Here is an 18,477-nt window from a genome sequence, read left to right on the forward strand (position 1 = left end):
TTCCTCAATATCTCAAAAAGTATATGTTGGATGTCAATATCAATACCCAAGTGCACTAGTATATGTTGACGACCACATACCGGGACATTTACAGAGCAATCGATTCATTAGTTTTTGAAAGGCAGGAGAAAAAAAAAATAAAAAAAATAACAGAGGGCTTTAATGTGGCGTTAATGCTAGGAAGAAAATTTTTGTGCCAAAAGAAGCCTGCAACAAAGATACATCACTCCTGAAAATTTCAAGTCTTTATCTCGAATATTCTTGGAATGCCAGCCTTCTAGATTTCCCCTCCCCCCCATGCAAAAGAAAAAAAAAAATCTATCTATCTATCTATCTATTGCCAGACGCCTTAATCCTTTTGGGGTGGCCACAAACAAATCGCCTCCAAGTCGCCCTGTCCCCCGCCATTTCACTGCTCTGCTCCCAACTCACCCCCCCCCTCTCTCATATACCTCTCCACGCCATCCCTCCATCTCATCCTCGGCCTCCCCCTCCCTCTTTCCCCCTCCACCTCACTCACATACACTCTCTTCGTCAGTCTTTCACCCTCCATCCTCTCCACATGGCCAAACCACCTCAGTGTGTTCCTCATAACGCTTCCTATCACATCCACATCAACACCACAACGCTCCTTTATATCCGCATTTGTCAGCCTGTCTCTCCATGTGACTCCACAGGCTCCTCTTATATAACTCATTTCCACTGCTCTCACTCTTGACTTGTGTCCTTCCAACAACGTCCAAGCTTCACTTCCGTACGTTAGAGTTGGTATCACAATACTGTCATGTAGTAACTTCTTCACTTCCATGCTCACTTCCCTGTTTCTTATCACTGCTTTCAAAGAACCAGCAACCTTTCTTCCCTGCTGTACCCTTTCAAGCACTTCACCCTCCAAACCTCCATCCTTACTCAACACACTACCTAAGTACTTAAACGTACTCACATTTTCCAATTCCTCACCATCCAACCTCACTATACATTCACTGACTTCACCTCTCTCAAAGACCATCACTTTACTCTTCCCAACATTCACCTTTAGATTCCGTTTCTTACACACTCTCTCAAACTCATCCACCAAGCCTTGCAGCTCCCCTTCGTCTTCACTCATCAACACAGTATCATCTGCAAACAACAGTACAGGGAGTTTCCAAACACTATCCTCTCTCACCAGGGCCACTCCAACATCCACTACCCTACCTCGTACCTCTTTTATTACCCCATCCATGTACAGATTGAACAACCATGGAGACATGACACATCCCTGTTTCAAACCAACTTTCAAAGAGAAAAATTCACTTAGTTCACCATCCACACGCACTGCAGCCTTCGCACCATCGTACATACTCTTCACAGCATTCAACAACTTCCCATCTACTCCATATATTCTTAACACTTTCCACAATCCTTGTCTATCCACCCTGTCATATGCTTTCTCCAAATCCATGAAAGCCGCATTCAACTTCTTTCCCTTCTCTAGAAACTTTTCCACTAAAGATCTAAGAATGAATATCTGATCTACACAACCTCTTCCCTTCCTAAAGCCTCTCTGTTCTTTCCAACTAATTTCTCTGTTCTTTCTCTAACTCTGTTTATAAGTATCCTACCATACACTTTTCCTATTATACTAAGAAGACAAATGCTCCTATGATTACCACACACTTCTTTTTCCCCTTTTCCTTTGTACAAGGGAATAATTATACCTTACTTCCAATCCTCCGAGACTTTACCTTCTTCCCAGGCCAATCTGCACATCTTCCACATCCATTCTACTACTATCTCTCCCCCATGCTTCAGCATTTCACCACACACTATATCAATTCCTGAGGCTTTCCCCGATTTAACTTTCTTCATTGCTTCCACGACTTCTATCCTACTGATTTCTTCCTGTCTTCTCACCTCCCTCCTTCTCCCAGCCATTCCCCAGCCACTTATACTCGCATTACTTCCATCCTCTACGTTCAACAATTCCTTAAAGTGTTCTCTCCATCTGCTCACTTTTTCTCCCTTCTCCACTAGTAATCTACCATTTTTATCTTTCACTCCCCTGCTAACTCCACTTCTACCCTGCCTTACTTTTTTCACCTCTTTCCAAAACATTTTCTTACAGTCCCTCCACTTTACACTCAAATTCCTTCCAAATTCCTCATCCACTCTCTTCTTACTCTCTCTTACTAATCTTTTCACATCTCTCTTTCTACATATAACTCTCTCTTCCGCCTCTCAACTTCTTCCACGCCCCTATTTCTCATCCATTCATTGTATGCTTTCTTCTTTTGTGCCACAGCCTGTTTCACCTCTTCATTCCACCATGCTGTTCCTTGCACCCCCCTCCGTCTTCTCTTCCTTCCACACACCACATCACATGGTGCACATATTTCTTCTGTAAATATCCTACACACACCTTGCACGTCTCCCAACTGCTCCAGTTCATAATTGCCCAATCGTTCCTCCACTTCTCTCTTATACTCTGCATTTTTCTCATCCTCTTGTAACCTTTCCACTCTCCTTGCAACTACTCCTTCCTCTCGTCTTTCCCTTCTTCTATTCCTCCATCTTACTTGAATTTTAATTCTGGCCACCACCAAGTAGTGGTCAAAAAGTCCACTCCCCCAGCCTCTATAAACTCTTGCATCCATTACACATCTTCACATCCTTTCATCCACACACACATAATCAATCATTGCCTTCCTTTCATTCAGTTCACCACCCACCCTTCTCATCACTTGCCATGTATACCTGTGGATCATTTTATGCCTGAAGAGGGTATTGGCTATCATCAGCCCCCTCCCAGCACAAATGTCCACTAACGCACTCCCATTCTCATCTATCTCAGCAGGCACACCCCACTCACCAACTATTCCATCCACCTTCACATTCCCTACTTTACCATTCATATCACCAATCAAAAACACTCTCATTCCTTCCAAACTTTTCCATGCACACTTCCACATTTGTCCAGAACTCTTCTCTCACTCTTCTAGCACGATCTTGCGTTGGTGCATACACACACACAATCGCCCACATTTGTATTCCAACTTTCAGCTTTACCCACACAATCCTTGACCTAACTGATCCATACTGTCTTATGCTCCTCTTCCATCTTTTACTCACAACTATACATATTCCTTCCTTTGCCCTCTCATTCTCACCTACTCCTGCACATATACCCCGTCCATACTCCCATTCTCACACACTTTCTCCTCTCCATTTTGTTTCAGTTATTCCACATACATCCACTTTCTCACCCTCAAGCACCTGGACAATCTCTCTCTTTCACCTCATTATTCGCTCCTCTTACATTCCACGTAGCCATTACCAAGTCCTTTGTCCGGTCCTGGGTCGTCATCGTTTGGTCAGTCCTTGCCCGAGGCTTGTTTTTTTAGTTAGTTATTTTCCGGGGAGGGGCACTAACCTTCCGCCAACCCTTTTAGTCGCCTTTTACGACAAGCAGGGATACTGAGGGAGTATTCTTGAAAAAAAAACCCTACCCCCAGGGGTAAAAAAAAAAAAAAAAAAATCTACAATATCAATAAAAACACCACAGAATATGGAATTCTTAATATTTGAACATAGATGGGGGCACCTACCTTTCATTAAACCTTTAAGTGACTCTCCACCAAGTGAAAAGACCAATCTTTTCCTGTAATTAAATAGTTACTACGTTCGGAGGGAACTATAAAACCAAATGACGCTTTGTGGTGTAGTGGATTAAGACATTGCAATTGGATCCGAGAGGCGGCTGGGGTATATTGCCAGCAAATACCACTAACTAAAGGGAAATCAAATAAAATCTACCCTACCAATACCTAACAAATCCAAACCTAACCAGAACTAAATGAAGTGAAGCTATCATGCCTAAACAACATGAGTCTCAAATGTAAAAAAAAAAAAAAATCAACCTATACTAATTTAAATGTAACCTAACCCAGCATCATCTAACGAAATCTGTCCTAAGCTCATATAATCTTGCCAAGCTAAACCAAAGCTACCACAGCCCCACTACCCTAAGCTACTCAAACCTGACCTAACCTAGCTGTCCTGTTGTGCGTTCAGCTGGGTGTTTGACTGCAAGGTTGTAGCGGTTATGTTATATTAGAAACAGGTAGATATGGCTAGGTGTGTTTGATTAAGTTAAGTTGGGATTGTCTGATTTTGATTAGATGTAGTCAGTTCTTATTTCGTGTGCTTTTTAGGTTAAGTTTGGATAGGCTATTTTAGTTTAGGAAGTGACAAGGTTAATTGAATGTGTTTGGTTAGGTTAGGTTGGCAGAGTTTGATATTAGATTTTGTGTAAGCAGATTTGACTTTGTGTGTCTTGTTAGGCTAGGTTAGCATAGGCTGGTATTAGATTAGGTGTAGGCAGGTTTGACTTCATGTGTTTGGTTAGGCTAGGTTAGGTTAGCTTGTTGTTAAAATAGGTGTAGGCAGGTCTATTATGCTTCGTCTGGTTAGGTTAAGCTCGTTGTCATAGGTAGGTTTGATGTTTGCTTGGCTAGGTTAGGTTAGGTGTGGTTAGGTATGGTGTGGCTAGGTTGTGTTGTGTTAGGTCACAGTAGGTTTGGCTTCGGAAAAATTAGCAGGAAAATGTGAGTTTAACCTCTTCAACCCCCTAATGTATTCTTCCACTTTCCTCTTGCTGTTTACGTTTTTACTCAGCTCTAGAGAGGATACTCGAAATGGAGGGGTGAGGTATGACTTGCTTCATCTCTATCACTACGGGGACGCTCTCACAAACTAAATGATACTCCAGATGTAGCTAGAATATGCATTTATTACGTCAGTGGTCCGAGATGGTTTACGTAATTAGTTTAATCTATGGATGACCTCAGCAAACTCCAGCTTTCTATTTCAGCTAACGCCAGATGATTTTATACAGGTGAAAATTAATGGTAGGAACCTAAAAGAATTAATAATATCATCAGCATCCCTCTCTTGTCAGAACAACTACAGTACTGCATTCCAGTTACAGTCAGATAATTTCATTCAGCTGAGAGTGAGCCTTGAGGAGCCCGGGAGTGTTAATACTTCCTTCGTTGACCTGTTATGGTCGGAGCAACTTTAGCAATACGATTCCAGCTAATGCCCAATAATTTTAACCAGCTGACAGTCAAAAGGAGGCTTAGGGTGTTAATACTGTCACCACTGACCTAACTGTGGTTCTGTGTTGTGTGCAGCTGGGTGCTGGGACGAGAGGTGGTGGCGGTGAAGGAGTGGCTCCAATCAGGACAAGAGTTTCACGTGATGAGGGACCATCCACACCACAGAGCAGTCATGTTGGCAGGTTTGTGTGTGTGTGTGTGTGTGTGTGTGTGTGTGTGTGTGTGTGTGTAATATATTTTTCCTTATGCATCCGTCTCTGGACGTAGGTTTAACCAAAGAAATATATTAAAAGGGAGGCTGCATGATGTCACACCTTTGAAACGAATGCCAGGCTAGTGCCGCCATACAGAATAACTCATATCACAGTATTGTACAGCTGTATTCATAAGCAGGAAAATATATCTACCCTTGTCGTCTACTGTAGCGTCCAGTGCTGAAGGGATGTGGAAGTAATCCACTTCTGTATATCTTACTAATGATCATTTCACTTGACAATAAGTGGAAATGTACCACGTATCACATGCAGTTGACAGGATAGCAGACAACACAAGTTGTTGTGTAGAGGACCACTACTTAAGAACGCAGCTGTGCCTCTTTTGTTAATGTTCCCATATCTGATTCACTGTGCCAGTCTGATCGGCTTATGACTATACCGAGAGTAATAATATAGGTCCTGTATCCTTCCACTGGTTGGTTTTAAAATTTAATATAAATATAAATAAAAGAGTCTCTCTCTCTCTCTCTCTCTCTCTCTCTCTCTCTCTCTCTCTCTCTGTATATATATATATATATATATATATATATATATATATATATATATATATATATATCCCTGTGGTACAGTAGTAAAGTGTGCATTTTCGTACACTGAAGAACGAGGGTTCGCGCCCCGCTAGGGTAATAAACTTTGGGAGCGTTCTTCTGTCCACGTACTGCATTGGCGGACATCAGGGGTGCTGTGGTTGAACCAGAGTCGCATACTATAAAGTATGCTTGCACCCAGTCGGCTTGCGCGAGCCGATAACACTTGGTTCACACTCAGACTACACACACATCCAAAGCCACTCCAACACTGCAATACACTTACAAGCACTTCTCACCCTACATACAATCTCTACCAGACAGCCTAAGCCACTTGGTCGAGATACATTGGCTGTATCGTCCCCGCTTCGGCTGGGATAGGCCGGTCCTGCAAACGGCTGAGATGCTCTCTCTCTCTCTCTCTCTCTCTCTGTATATATATATATATATATATATATATATATATATATATATATATATATATATATATATATATATATATGCGTGGGACTAAGCAATAATCCTGATGTGATGAGATGAAATAGATCTCCCCATAACTGATATACCTCGTTCATCATAGAATTCAGGTGGCTTAGCTTTTATCACGGCATGGTGTAGTGGTAACAGTACCCGATTCTGTCTACAGGTCTCGGTTTCGATTCCTGGGTGGAGTGTAAAACACACACACACACACACACACACACACACACACACACATATCTATCTATCTCTAATATATATATATATATATATATATATATATATATATATATATATATATATATAGTGTATAAATATATGTATATCTATCTACCTGTCTGTCTATCTATCTATCTATCTATGTAGCCAAACGCCTTAATCCCGTAAGAGATGGCCACAAACAAATCGCCTCTATGTCGCCCTGTCCCCTGCCATTTCATTGTTCTGCTCCCAGTTCACACTCCCCTCTCTCATATACCTCTCCACTCCATCCCTCCATCTCATCCTTGGCCTTCCCCTTCCTCTCCCTCCCTCCAGCTCTGTCACATACACTCTCCTCGTCAGTCTTTCACTCTCCATCCCCTCCATATGGCTAAACCACTTCAGTGTGTTTCTCCTAACGCTTCCTATTACATCCACATCCACACCACAACGCTCCTTCACTTCCTCGTATCAGTCTGTCTTTCCATGTGACTCCACATGCTCCTCTTATATAACTCATTTTCACTGCTCTCACTCTTGACCTTTGTCCCTCCAACAAGGTCGAAGCTTCACTTCCATACGTTAAAGTTGGTATCACAATACTGTGGTGTTTGGTTCCTTCTTCCTCACATAAAAAAAACAAAAAATGTAGTAGCTTTTTCACTGTCATGCTCAGTTACCCGTTTCTTATCACTGCTTTCAAGAAACCAGCAACTTTTCTTCCCTGTTGTGCCCTTTCAAGCACTTCATCCTGACTCATCACACTACCCAAGTACTTAAATGCACTCATATTTTCCATTTCCTCCTCATTCAACCTCACTGTACATTCACGTACTTCACTTTTCTCGACGACCATAACTTCACTCTTCCTTACATTCACCTTTAGATTCCGTTTCTTTCATACTCTCCCAAACTCATCCACCAAGCCTTGCAGCTCCCCTTCGTCTTCACTTAACAACACAGTATCATCTGCAAACAACAGTACAGGGAGTTTCCAAACACTGCCCTCTCTCATTAGGGATGCTCCAATATCCACTGCCCTACCTTGTATCTCCTGTGTGTATATATATATATATATATATATATATATATATATATATATATATATACTGTATGCATGTATAATCCACCTATCTATATGAATAGATAAGGGTAAGCTACCAAATAAGTTCTCCGTCTACACCTCCTCGGGTCATCTCCGAACCTACCTGTTGTCCCTCATGGACCTATTTTCACTCCTTGACCCATTTTCGTCCACGGCCCGCTATTCTCCTTTGGGCTCATGTTCCCTCATGAACTCAATTCCTCTTTGGGCCTGGCCTCCTGTATGTTCTCTCATGAACCCATTTCCTCTTTGAGCCTAGCCCATGTTTCCTCATGAACCCATTTCCTCTTTGGGCCTGACCTATGTTCCCTCATGAACCCATTTTGTCTTTGGGCCTGTTTTCTGCTATGGACCTATATCACCAATATTTCGATATTTCTTCCATGGACGTATTTTCCCTCCTGACCCTGTTTTCAACCATGGGCCTAATTTTCCATCGTGAGCCCATGTAGATTACCCATAAATAAGACACTTTTCCCAAGGCACTGTTTTACCTGTGGATCAATGTTTCCTCCATGGATCCGTTTTTATCCACGGACCTTTTTCCCCCTGGACACTGTATCCCGACATGGACGTAGTTTCTCACATGGACCTACTTCCTCCAAGGATCTCTATACCCATTCGATCTATGTTTCCACCTGGGACCATTTCCCCAAAGATATATCCCTCAAGGACCTTTGCCCAACAGAACTGTTCCCCTGTGGATCTGTTTTCCTTCATCCTTCCACCCACCCCCCCACCCACATACCTATCCACCCACCCGCCCACCCACATACCTATCCACCCACCCAGTGTAGTAAGCCCGTTTCCCTGCCTTGCCCTCCAGGATGCGACATATCCACCCACCCACCCACCCAACCACAAAACCGACCCGCATGCCCAATCCACCTAACAACAACACCTTCCCCACCAACCCACACACTCCAACCAGCCAACATGCTGAACCACTTACCTCTCCCACCAAACCTTGCTCGCCCACCCCATACTCTCACCCCACACACTTCGCCAACCACATCCATTCACCCCACCCATTGCACCCACCCAGCGTTACCCAACCCCTCAGTCCATCCACCAACCCACACCACTCATCCGCCCACCAACCCACCCACACGGGCACCAAGCTAGGACGACCAGATGATTACTTTCAACTTTACACAACACACACACACACACACACACACACACACACACACACACATATATATACACACACACAAAGAGGTACAGCTGCTTTTTGCATACATTGTTAATATTCCCTTATCCAGCCCATTTTGCAAGCCAGCTTGCTGAGCTTGTGGATGTACCCAGAGGGATAGGAGAGATTCTATAATCTTTCACCCGTGCAGAATTTATTAAAATGAAAATATCTGCTGGAAAATCTGATTTACTCTACATCTTGTCCAAAGCAGTTCTCTACGAGCTCATGCAACTGTTTTGGTACTCATGTTTGCAGAAATCTATTTTATCTTTCCTTGTTACCCATAAGAAAGGGTGAAATTTAAATAATCACTGGGACTCGTTTGATTAAAACCAATACGAACAGCTTAATTAAGAAGTAGATAAAAAGTCATCAGATGCCCAACAAAATTATTTTTACTTTTAGAAAGGAAGTGATGCTAGTACAGTGAAGAAATCAGTAATGGTGCTAGTGCCAGTGTGATTCCAAAGAGTAGTTACTAGTGCTGCTAGTGTGGATAATGGAAGGGGCTGTGGGTGGTGCAAGTGCAGCGAAATACTCGAGATGTTAATGTGGCGCTGTTGGTGCAGTACTCAGTGAAGGAATTACTTTTTTTTTTTTTTTGTCATTCCATATGCAGTTTTCCGTCTATTTTGGACTTCGATGTATCCACAAGAATAATTCATAAGTTGTGAAATAATACGAAGATGTTAGGGGCATAAATGATACCACTCGAGACGGTTTGAGTCTGTGGCCGCTAGCTCTTCCCCATTAACTTCACATGTTTTGCACGAGAGACGACATCATGGCGCCTCCTTTCCATTGGCATAACAGTCAGTTCCTGTGACCCAGCAGTCCATCTACGTGCCACACAGCTTCACGTGTCACGATTTAGGCGATAATAACCACAGTTCATATCGAACACGTGTTCGGGCTGTTTCATGAGGGAGTGATGTGTTCTTTGGCGTGTCGGTAAGTCTGTTGAATGATCAGTAAAGTCTGAGTTAAAGAATGGAAATAATGAAGCTGTTCCCTGCACCAGCCTGGAGTCAAAATGATGTGTGTGTGTGTGTGTGTGTGTGTGTGTGTGTGTGTGTGTGTGTGTGTGTGTGTGTGTGTGTGTGTGTGTGTTAGTAATATTTTGCACTAAATTATGGCCTGTTCTCATGGTCCACTTGTTTACCCACGACACACTAGTAGAGAGCTGACTCTCTGCAGCGCTCTGATGTTTAATGACTCCTGGGCATTATTACCTACCATCTGGCTTGTGATATACTAGGTATATCACATTCATATCTGGTGTTGTGGTAATGGGAGGGAGTGAGATGTTTTTATGGTGTGTAGGTGAAGTCTTATCGAAGACCAGTGACCATACCTGTTTTAGATTCATGTGTCAGGACTCTAAAATATCTTAATACTTAATAGCTAGCAACATACATAATATATGGTCTAGAGGTTAGGTTAATGTCAAACCCAGGGGCCAAAAGTAAATGACGTTAGCTCCTCTCCGTAATGTCTCACAGCACAATAGCCCAGAAACAGCGCCTCACACACACACACACACACACACACACACACACACACACACAGAGGCTTCTAGAACAATCTCACATGTACAGTACACGTGACACAAGCTTTCCTATACAAGGAATTACAAAGGGAGAAGGGAGAAAGCCACGGAGGCGTCGAGAGAGAGAGCGAGAAGAGGGGTCTAGAAAGAAGTTAGCTAACATATAAACGCTCTTGTGTAATACACGCCGTGTTTAACTTGAGCTTTCCCGTTGAAGACAATAAAACTACAGTCAAACCCCAGTATCCATCTTTAACTTCTCCTGTCATCGACTACAAGTAAACTGAAGTTGTTTCCTCATATATCTACTCACTATTACCTACAGCTCAACTACGACTTCTATATAATCTATTACAAGACTGATACATGTGCATACGCTGTTCATTGCAACGGCCGAGATCTTGCCAACCACCACCATAGTAAACAAATCATTGTTGTATCCACTTTATCACCAACGGTGTGTGTGTGTGGGGGGGGGGATGGAATCAGGACATTATATCTGTCTATCTATCTATCTATGGTCAGATGCCTCAATCCCGTAAGGGGTGACAAAAAAAACAAAGAAACAAATGGCCAGAATGTACGCTCATTCCCCGCCATTTTGCTGCCATCCCCTCAGCTCATACCTCCCTCTCTCATATACCTCTCTGCTCCATCCCTCCATCTCATCCTCGGTTTCTCCCTTTCGTGCACCCTCCCTCCACCTCATTCTCTTGTAAAATCTGCTTCCAAGCAATTGGATGTGCTAAGCCGACTCCATTCCTTCTTTGCCTCTGCACAATTGTTGACTCTACTGTATACAGGGGTTTTATCCGCCCCTGTGTGGAGTACAACTCTCATGTGTGGGGAAGCTCCCCAGATGCAGCTCTTCTCAATAGGGTGGAGTCAAAGGCTTTTCGTCTCATTAACTCTCCCCCTCTTACTGACTCCCGTCAACCTCTGTCTCTTCGCCGCAGTGTTGCATCTTTATCTCTTTTCTATCGCTACTTCAATGGTCACTGCTCCTCTGAACTGTCTGCATGCATTCCTCCACCTCTACGACGGGCGCGTAGAACCCGTCTAGCAGCAAACTCTCACCCCTTTTCTGTCGAACTCTCTAATGCAAGAGTTAACCGTTACTCCCTGTCCTTCATTTATGCAACAGGTCAGCTCTGCAACTGTCTCCCTCTGTCTGTATTTCCTGCTTCCTATGATCTCCAGTCTGTCAAACGCAGTGTGTCCAGGCATCTCGAAATGAATGGATCTTGAATTTGGCTCTCTCTTGTATTTTGTTTTTCTCTTGGAAGGAACAGTTTTGCGGGCTCATTGCCTTTGGTTCCTTCTTCCTCACAAAAAAAAAAAAAGGTCACATACACTCTCCTTGTTAGTCTCTCGCTATCCATCTTCTCCATATGGCCAAAACAACTCACTGCATTTCTCCTTACGCTTTCTATCCTAACGTTCCTTCACTCCCGTATTTGTCAGTCTGTTGCTCCACAGAACTCCACATGCTCCTTTCAAATAATTCATTTCAACTACTCTCACCTTTGACTTATGTCCTTCTAGCACGGCCCAAGCTAAGCTTCCGTACATTAGAGTTGGTGTCACATTACTATCATGCAGTGACTTTTTCACTCCCAAGCTCACTTCTCTGTTTCTTATCACTCCTTTCAAAGAACCAGCAAGCCTTCTTCCGTGTTCTACCCTTTCAAGCACGTCATATTCTAAACTTCCATCCTTACTCATCACATGTCCCAAGTGCTTAAATGCACTCACAATATCCATTCCTTAATCATCCAACCTCACTGTGATTCAGTGACTTTTCTTTTTTTTTTGAGAATATTATTCACATTTAGATTCCGTTCCTTACACACTTTCCCAAATTTAGTTGTCTTTTAGTTCCCCTTCGTCTTGACGTAACAATACACATCATCTGCAAACAAGAGAACAGGAAGTTTCCAAATGCTGCCATTTCTCATTAGAGAAATGGGCCATTGCCCTACCTTGTATTTCTTTTATAACTCAATCCATGCACAGACTGAACAACCGTGGAGACATGATACACTCCTGTTTCAATCCAACATTCAGACAGAAAAATTTACTCAGTTCAACATTCACATGCACTACAGCCTTAGTGCTCTCATACTTATTCTTCATGGCGTTCAACAGCTTTCCATTTACTCCATATATTCTTAATATTTTCCACATTCCTTGTCAGTCGATTCTGTCATATGTTTTCTCCAAATCCATGAATGCCACATACAATTTCTTTCCCTTCCCTAGAAACTTTTCTACTTAAGACCTTAGGATGAATATCTAATGTACAGTACACAACCTCTTCCCATCCTTAAACCTCCCTGTTCTTCTCCAACTACTTCCTTTGTTATTTCTCTTACTGTACCAGTAAGTGACCTACCATATACTCTTCCTTTTACACTAAGAAGACATATGTCCCTATGATAACCACACACTTCTTTTCCCCCTATTCCTTTGTATAAAGGAATAATTATACCTGACTTCCAATCTTCCGGGGCTCTACCTTCTTCCCAGGCCATTCTACACATCTTCCATATTCAGTCTACTACTATGTTTCCCCCGTGCTTCAGCATTTCACTACTCTCCGTTAAATCCTGGGGCTTTCACAGTTTTGACTTTCTTCATTGCTTCTACTACTTCCACCCTACTGATCTCTTACTCCCTTCTCATCTTCCTCCTTCTCCCAGGCATTCCGCAGCCACTTATTCTCGCATTACTTTCATTCTCTATGTTTAGCTGTTCCTTAAAGTGTTTTCTTCATCTGCTCATTTGTTCTCCCCTCTCCACTAGCAATTAACGATTTTTATCCTTTAATCCCATACTACCTTCTTTATCACCCTGTCTAACTCTCATTACCTCCTTCCAGAACATTTTCTTACATTCCCATCACTTTACCCTCAAAGTCCTCCCAAATTTCTCCTCCGGTTGCTTCTTAATCTCTCATACCAATCATTTCACCTCTCTCTTCTCTACATATAACTCTCTATTCCGTCTCTCAACTTCCTCCATGCCTCTGCTTTCTATCCACTGGCTATGCTTTCTTTTTTGTTTATGCCACATCTTGTCTCACCTCTTCATTCCATTATGCTGTTCCCTACACTCCCTTTCGTCTTCTTTTCATCCCACACACAACCTCACATGCTGCACAGATTTCTTCTGCGAATATCTTACACACACCTTCCATCTCCCTCATCTACTCAAAACCATATTTACCCAATATGCTCCTCCACTTCTCTCATATATTCTGCCTTTCTTTTCATCCTCTTACAACCCTTCTACCCTCTTTTTATGGACTACGTCCTCCTGTCTTTCTATCCTTCTATTGATCCATCCCACATTTACCTCTACTTTTACCTCCACCAAGTGGTGATCGGAAAGTCCATTTCCCAAATTCTGTATACTCTCTCACGTAGTCACACCTTCTCATTCTCTCATCCATACACACATAATCAATCATTGACTTCCGTTCGTTCATTTCACCACCCGCCCTTCTCAACACTCGCCACGTATACCAGTGGATCACTTTGTGCTTAATGAGAGTATTGGCTATCACCATCCCCCTTCCCGCAGAAATGTCCACTACAGCACTATCGTTTTCATCCACCTCTGGAGGCACACCCCTCTAGCCAACTACTTCACATTCCCTACTCTTCCATTCAAATCTCCAATCAAAAAGACTCTCTCACCCTGAGAATTAAGTGAGAAGGATGGCATCATTTCAGTGAGGAGAGATTCTTAACGTCTTTCGTATGTCGTTATACTTTCACTCATTCCCTCCAACTTATTCATTCTTCCCCATCCTCCTCTTTCCACCTTCCTGTCTTTCGTCTCTATTTTCTCTTTTCTCCTCTCTGATCTCTCTCCCTTCATCCCTTTCCCTAAGTCAAGTCTGGCCAGGGAGATGGATTTTTTTTTTCTTTTTCCACAACTATGTTCCTTCGTGGCCCTACCCCTTATTCTTTCTTCCCGACTCCTCTCTTTCGTACCTTATTCCTTTCCTCTCTAGTCTTCCATTTTTTCTTCACCCTTCCTTCTTTCCTTAAAAGGTTATGCTTTGGACACAGAAAGGAATACTATGTTTGTGTCATTCTCTGTTCCGTCATGTCCCTCCCTCTTATTCTCCCTCCACATCACCCACTTCCCTCTGTCCACCCTCTGACCAGGAAGAAAGACACTATAATTGCTCAACCCGCTTTTTTTTTTTTTTTTTTTTTCATATTTCTCCCTCATACATTTTCCTTTTCATCCCACTTTTTACCTCTCTTCACCCTATCTTCCCTATCACTCTTCTGTCCCTTTTAACCTTTCTACTCTCCTTCCGCTAGGGCTGTGGGGTTAACACAAGAGAAGTGGTGTTTCTTCACGAGTAGCGGATGATGAATCAATTCCCTTCCAGGTGCCTTCATTTTTCTACTTCCTGCTCCTTCCTTCTTGCCCCCATTTCTTCTTCTTCCGTCCCTTCCTCCCTGATGCCCCTCTCTTCTCCCCGTAGGCCTGTGGGGAGGACACAACAGGAGACCTGGTGTTCTGGCTAGGGTGAGGGACGCCATGTTTGCTCAGCCCACCAACCTCACCGTCAAGTTCGACCAGTACCTTCTGGCCACCAGGCTTTGGCCCATCATTAAGGTTAGACCCAGACAGGGCAGGGCTGGGTAGGATCGGGTAAGGAAGGAAAGGATAAGGTACTGTAGGGCAGGGCGGGCAAGACAACATGGAGGCGCAAAGCAAGACAAGACAAGGAGAGGCACAGCAAGGTAGGGCAAGGAGGGGGCAGGGCAAGGTAGGACAGGAAAGGACAATAAAGGGCAGGTCTACTAAATCAGCCTGTGATCAGCTCATTCATAGTCTAGCGAGGATGGAGTAAAGGCAGGTTAGGGAAAGACATGTCAAGCTGAGGTGAAGGCAGGTAACGTCAACTAAGGCCAGATGAGGTACAGAAGCGATTACACTACTGTACAGATTGGTTCACCCACATGCTTCCACACCAGTTTTAAATTTCCTAAGTGAATGTTGTACGAATGGAATCCATTCTTCATGCCTTTTCGATAATCTTATTAGTTTATTCTACTCATGGCTGACCGAACTATCTAAATCACCTTTAAAAATAAAATGGGATAATTGTCACAGACCGGCTGTCCTACACTGGGCACTTTTTTTTTTTTTTTTATACAAGAATAGGACAAGGTATATAAGGCAAAGTAGAGAAGGCTGTGACATGAGTTAGTGTATTGAGTTTGTGAGTTACTTATTTAACAATTGACCTCTCTCTCTGTCTCTGTCTGTCTGTCTGTCTGTCTGTCTCTCTCTCTCTCTCTCTCTCTCTCTCTCTCCAGAACACAACCCTGCAACACGACAGCTACACTTGCCTGCTGAAGAATCATCAGGGTTCAAAGCCTTTCCCAGTCAGACGGATCGACGGCATTTATTGTGGGTGAGTGACTGAATGAGAGAGAGAGAGAGAGAGAGAGAGAGAGAGAGAGAGAGAGAGAGAGAGAGAGTAATTAGGTGGATGAATGTGGAAATGCTTTAATGATTGACAGGTTGGCTGACTAAATTGAGCGAGTGAATGAATAAATGAATGCGTGTGTGTAGAAGGGAATGGTGGGCGGGCAAATGTGATTGTATTTTTAACTGAGTGATTGAGTGTGTGTGTGTGAAAAGCTAGTTTTGATCTCTTTTCGATTTCGTAGGCGAGTCACTTTATCATGTCTAATATATATATTGTTTTTTTTTATGTGTCAGACTCTAGGCATAGGCTTCGCAGTCTGCCCCCAAGGTCCAGTAGTCCTTCTATGCCCATACAGTAGACATCCACATGTCACCACTTGGACGCTAACACCCACCATCCATATTGAATACATGCTAGGGCTGTCTCATACAGGACTGGTGTTTTGGTATTAGCGGGGGTATTTTTATGACATGACGGTGGGTCTTCTGGTAGATCGGTAAAGTCTGCTTTTATGAAATTCAGATACTTAAACCGTTCCCTGCCCCAGCAGGGATTTGAACCTGGGTTCGGTAGAACTGCAGGCCACCTCTCTACCAAATGAGCCACCGCCTCCCCCTATGTGTATATGTTGCAAACTGCGTACATGCTCGCCAGCGGAGAAGTGCAGGTTCGGCCTTAGAGTTCACTGATATCCGTGGTCTTATTACCGATTTGGATTCTGTTTACTTTTCCCTCCAGTCAGTATCCCATATAGCGCTGTTCCCCACTGAACCGCAAATTTCTCCCTCTGCTGAAATATCCCCATTTTCTTTTCCTGGTTACCATCTCCTCACAGATTTCCGTAACAAGGGTAGCACCAGTTATTATATCAAATCTGAATTTACAGTTGATTCACCATATAAACTAAATTATCTAAATATTACAAAATATATCTGTATATTTTATCGCTTCCCCAATGCTTCATCAGAACCCATCGTATTTGGCTCCATATCCACACAGTTGACTAACCTTAACTTCACCCTTACCACTGAAATTACCGTTTTGGGTGATTTTAAGGTTCATAATCGAGAATGGTTTGTGCATTCTGCCAGGACTGATGGTACTGCTGTAGAGTGCAAGCTGTTTGCAGAATCTTTTAATCTCACGCATCTGGTAAAAAACAACAACCAGAATACCTGATAATGCTGACCATAACGCCTATCTCTTGGATTTATTCCTGACAAATAATCCAGATCAATACAGGATAGAAGTACTATCACCACGTGGATCCTGTGACAATATCATCAAAGCCTCATTAGTCAATTCCTCCAAACCTCCCCTTTCTGAACCTGTCAGGGTGACCAGATGGCACTTTGACAGGGCAGACTGGGATCGATTTAGAAATTATCTTGCTGATATTCTATGGCAATCTTTCTTCCTCAGTGACATCAGTTTTTCTCAATCCCACATTAATGACAATACAAGCTGGTAGGGAAATTGTTCATATCAAGTCAGCAGTTCACTAAAAGATCATACTCCCCAAAATGGTTTGATAGCACTTGTGCCATAGCAACGGCTCAGAAATCATTAGCATATAACTCTTACTTAAAGTAAACTTTTGAGTCGCGTAGTCAATTTAAAATTGCTAGAAACCATGCAAAAGCAGTAGTAAATGTCGCCAAATCAAATTTTCCTTACAACCAAGCATCCAGATTATTAAACAATCTTACTGACAATAGAATATTCTGGTCAGCTCCCAGTCCTTTCAATAATTACTTTAAGTCATCAGCCAACCCCCCGCTTAAATCTTCAGATGGTAACATTACAAATGACCAGTGTGGTAAAGCAAACATCCTTGCCAATACATTTATCAGTAACTCTACTTTAAAGGAAGTATGTCAGAATGTCCCAGTACTAGAAACTGACTCTCCCGAAATTGCTGCACTTAAGATACTGACTACATACATAAAATCTATCCTAGATAATTTACCAGCCAATAAATCTCCAGATCTAGATGGAATTCCTCCAACTGCTTTGAAAAAGTGTTCCCCACAACTTGCTCTTGTTTTAGCTAAAATATTCAGACTATGCATACGCACTTCTTCATTCCCTGATTCTTGAAAAGAAGCAAACATCCATCCAATTCCGAAGGAAGGAAGTTCCTCTGACCCCTCTGATTACAGACGAATAGCTATCACATATCTGGGTAAAGTATTTGATATTGTATTTAATAAGCACACAGATAAACATCCTGAATCCAACAACTTAATTAGTGACAGACAGTACGGTGTTCGCCAAGAAAGATCCACCATTGGTATACTCAATCTCCTGACTCACACCATCCATCAGTCAATTGACCAACTTGGAGAAACCCATGCAGTACCTCTTAATACTTCAAAAGCTTTTGGGAGAATGTGGCACCGTTCCCTGCTGTCCAAATTCCCTTGCTATGGCCTAACGCGTTTGTTCCTCTGACTTCCTCAGATCTCAGCGACAGAAAGATAAGAGTTAAAGTCTATCTATCTATCTATTGCCAGACGCCTCAATCCCGTTTGGGGTGGCCACAAACAAATCGCCTCCAAGTCGCCCTGTCCCCCGCC

The 18,477-nt window shown here is 42.8% G+C and overlaps 1 protein-coding gene across 1 annotated transcript in view; it reads left to right on the forward strand.

Annotated features, from left to right (window-relative positions):
• Positions 1–18,477, forward strand: part of LOC145390895 (uncharacterized) — a 105,138-nt gene that overhangs the window by 78,190 nt on the left and 8,471 nt on the right. The window contains exons 7-9 of the mRNA XM_080265634.1: positions 5,175–5,281; positions 14,942–15,075; positions 15,783–15,880. Coding sequence (XP_080121760.1) covers positions 5,175–5,281; positions 14,942–15,075; positions 15,783–15,880 — 339 coding nt within the window. The remainder of the gene's footprint in view (positions 1–5,174; positions 5,282–14,941; positions 15,076–15,782; positions 15,881–18,477) is intronic.

This window comes from Coenobita brevimanus, chromosome 16, assembly GCF_032717465.1.
Source record: "Coenobita brevimanus isolate Jiangsu-jjx chromosome 16, ASM3271746v2, whole genome shotgun sequence".
In the NCBI taxonomy this organism is placed as follows: domain Eukaryota; kingdom Metazoa; phylum Arthropoda; class Malacostraca; order Decapoda; family Coenobitidae; genus Coenobita; species Coenobita brevimanus.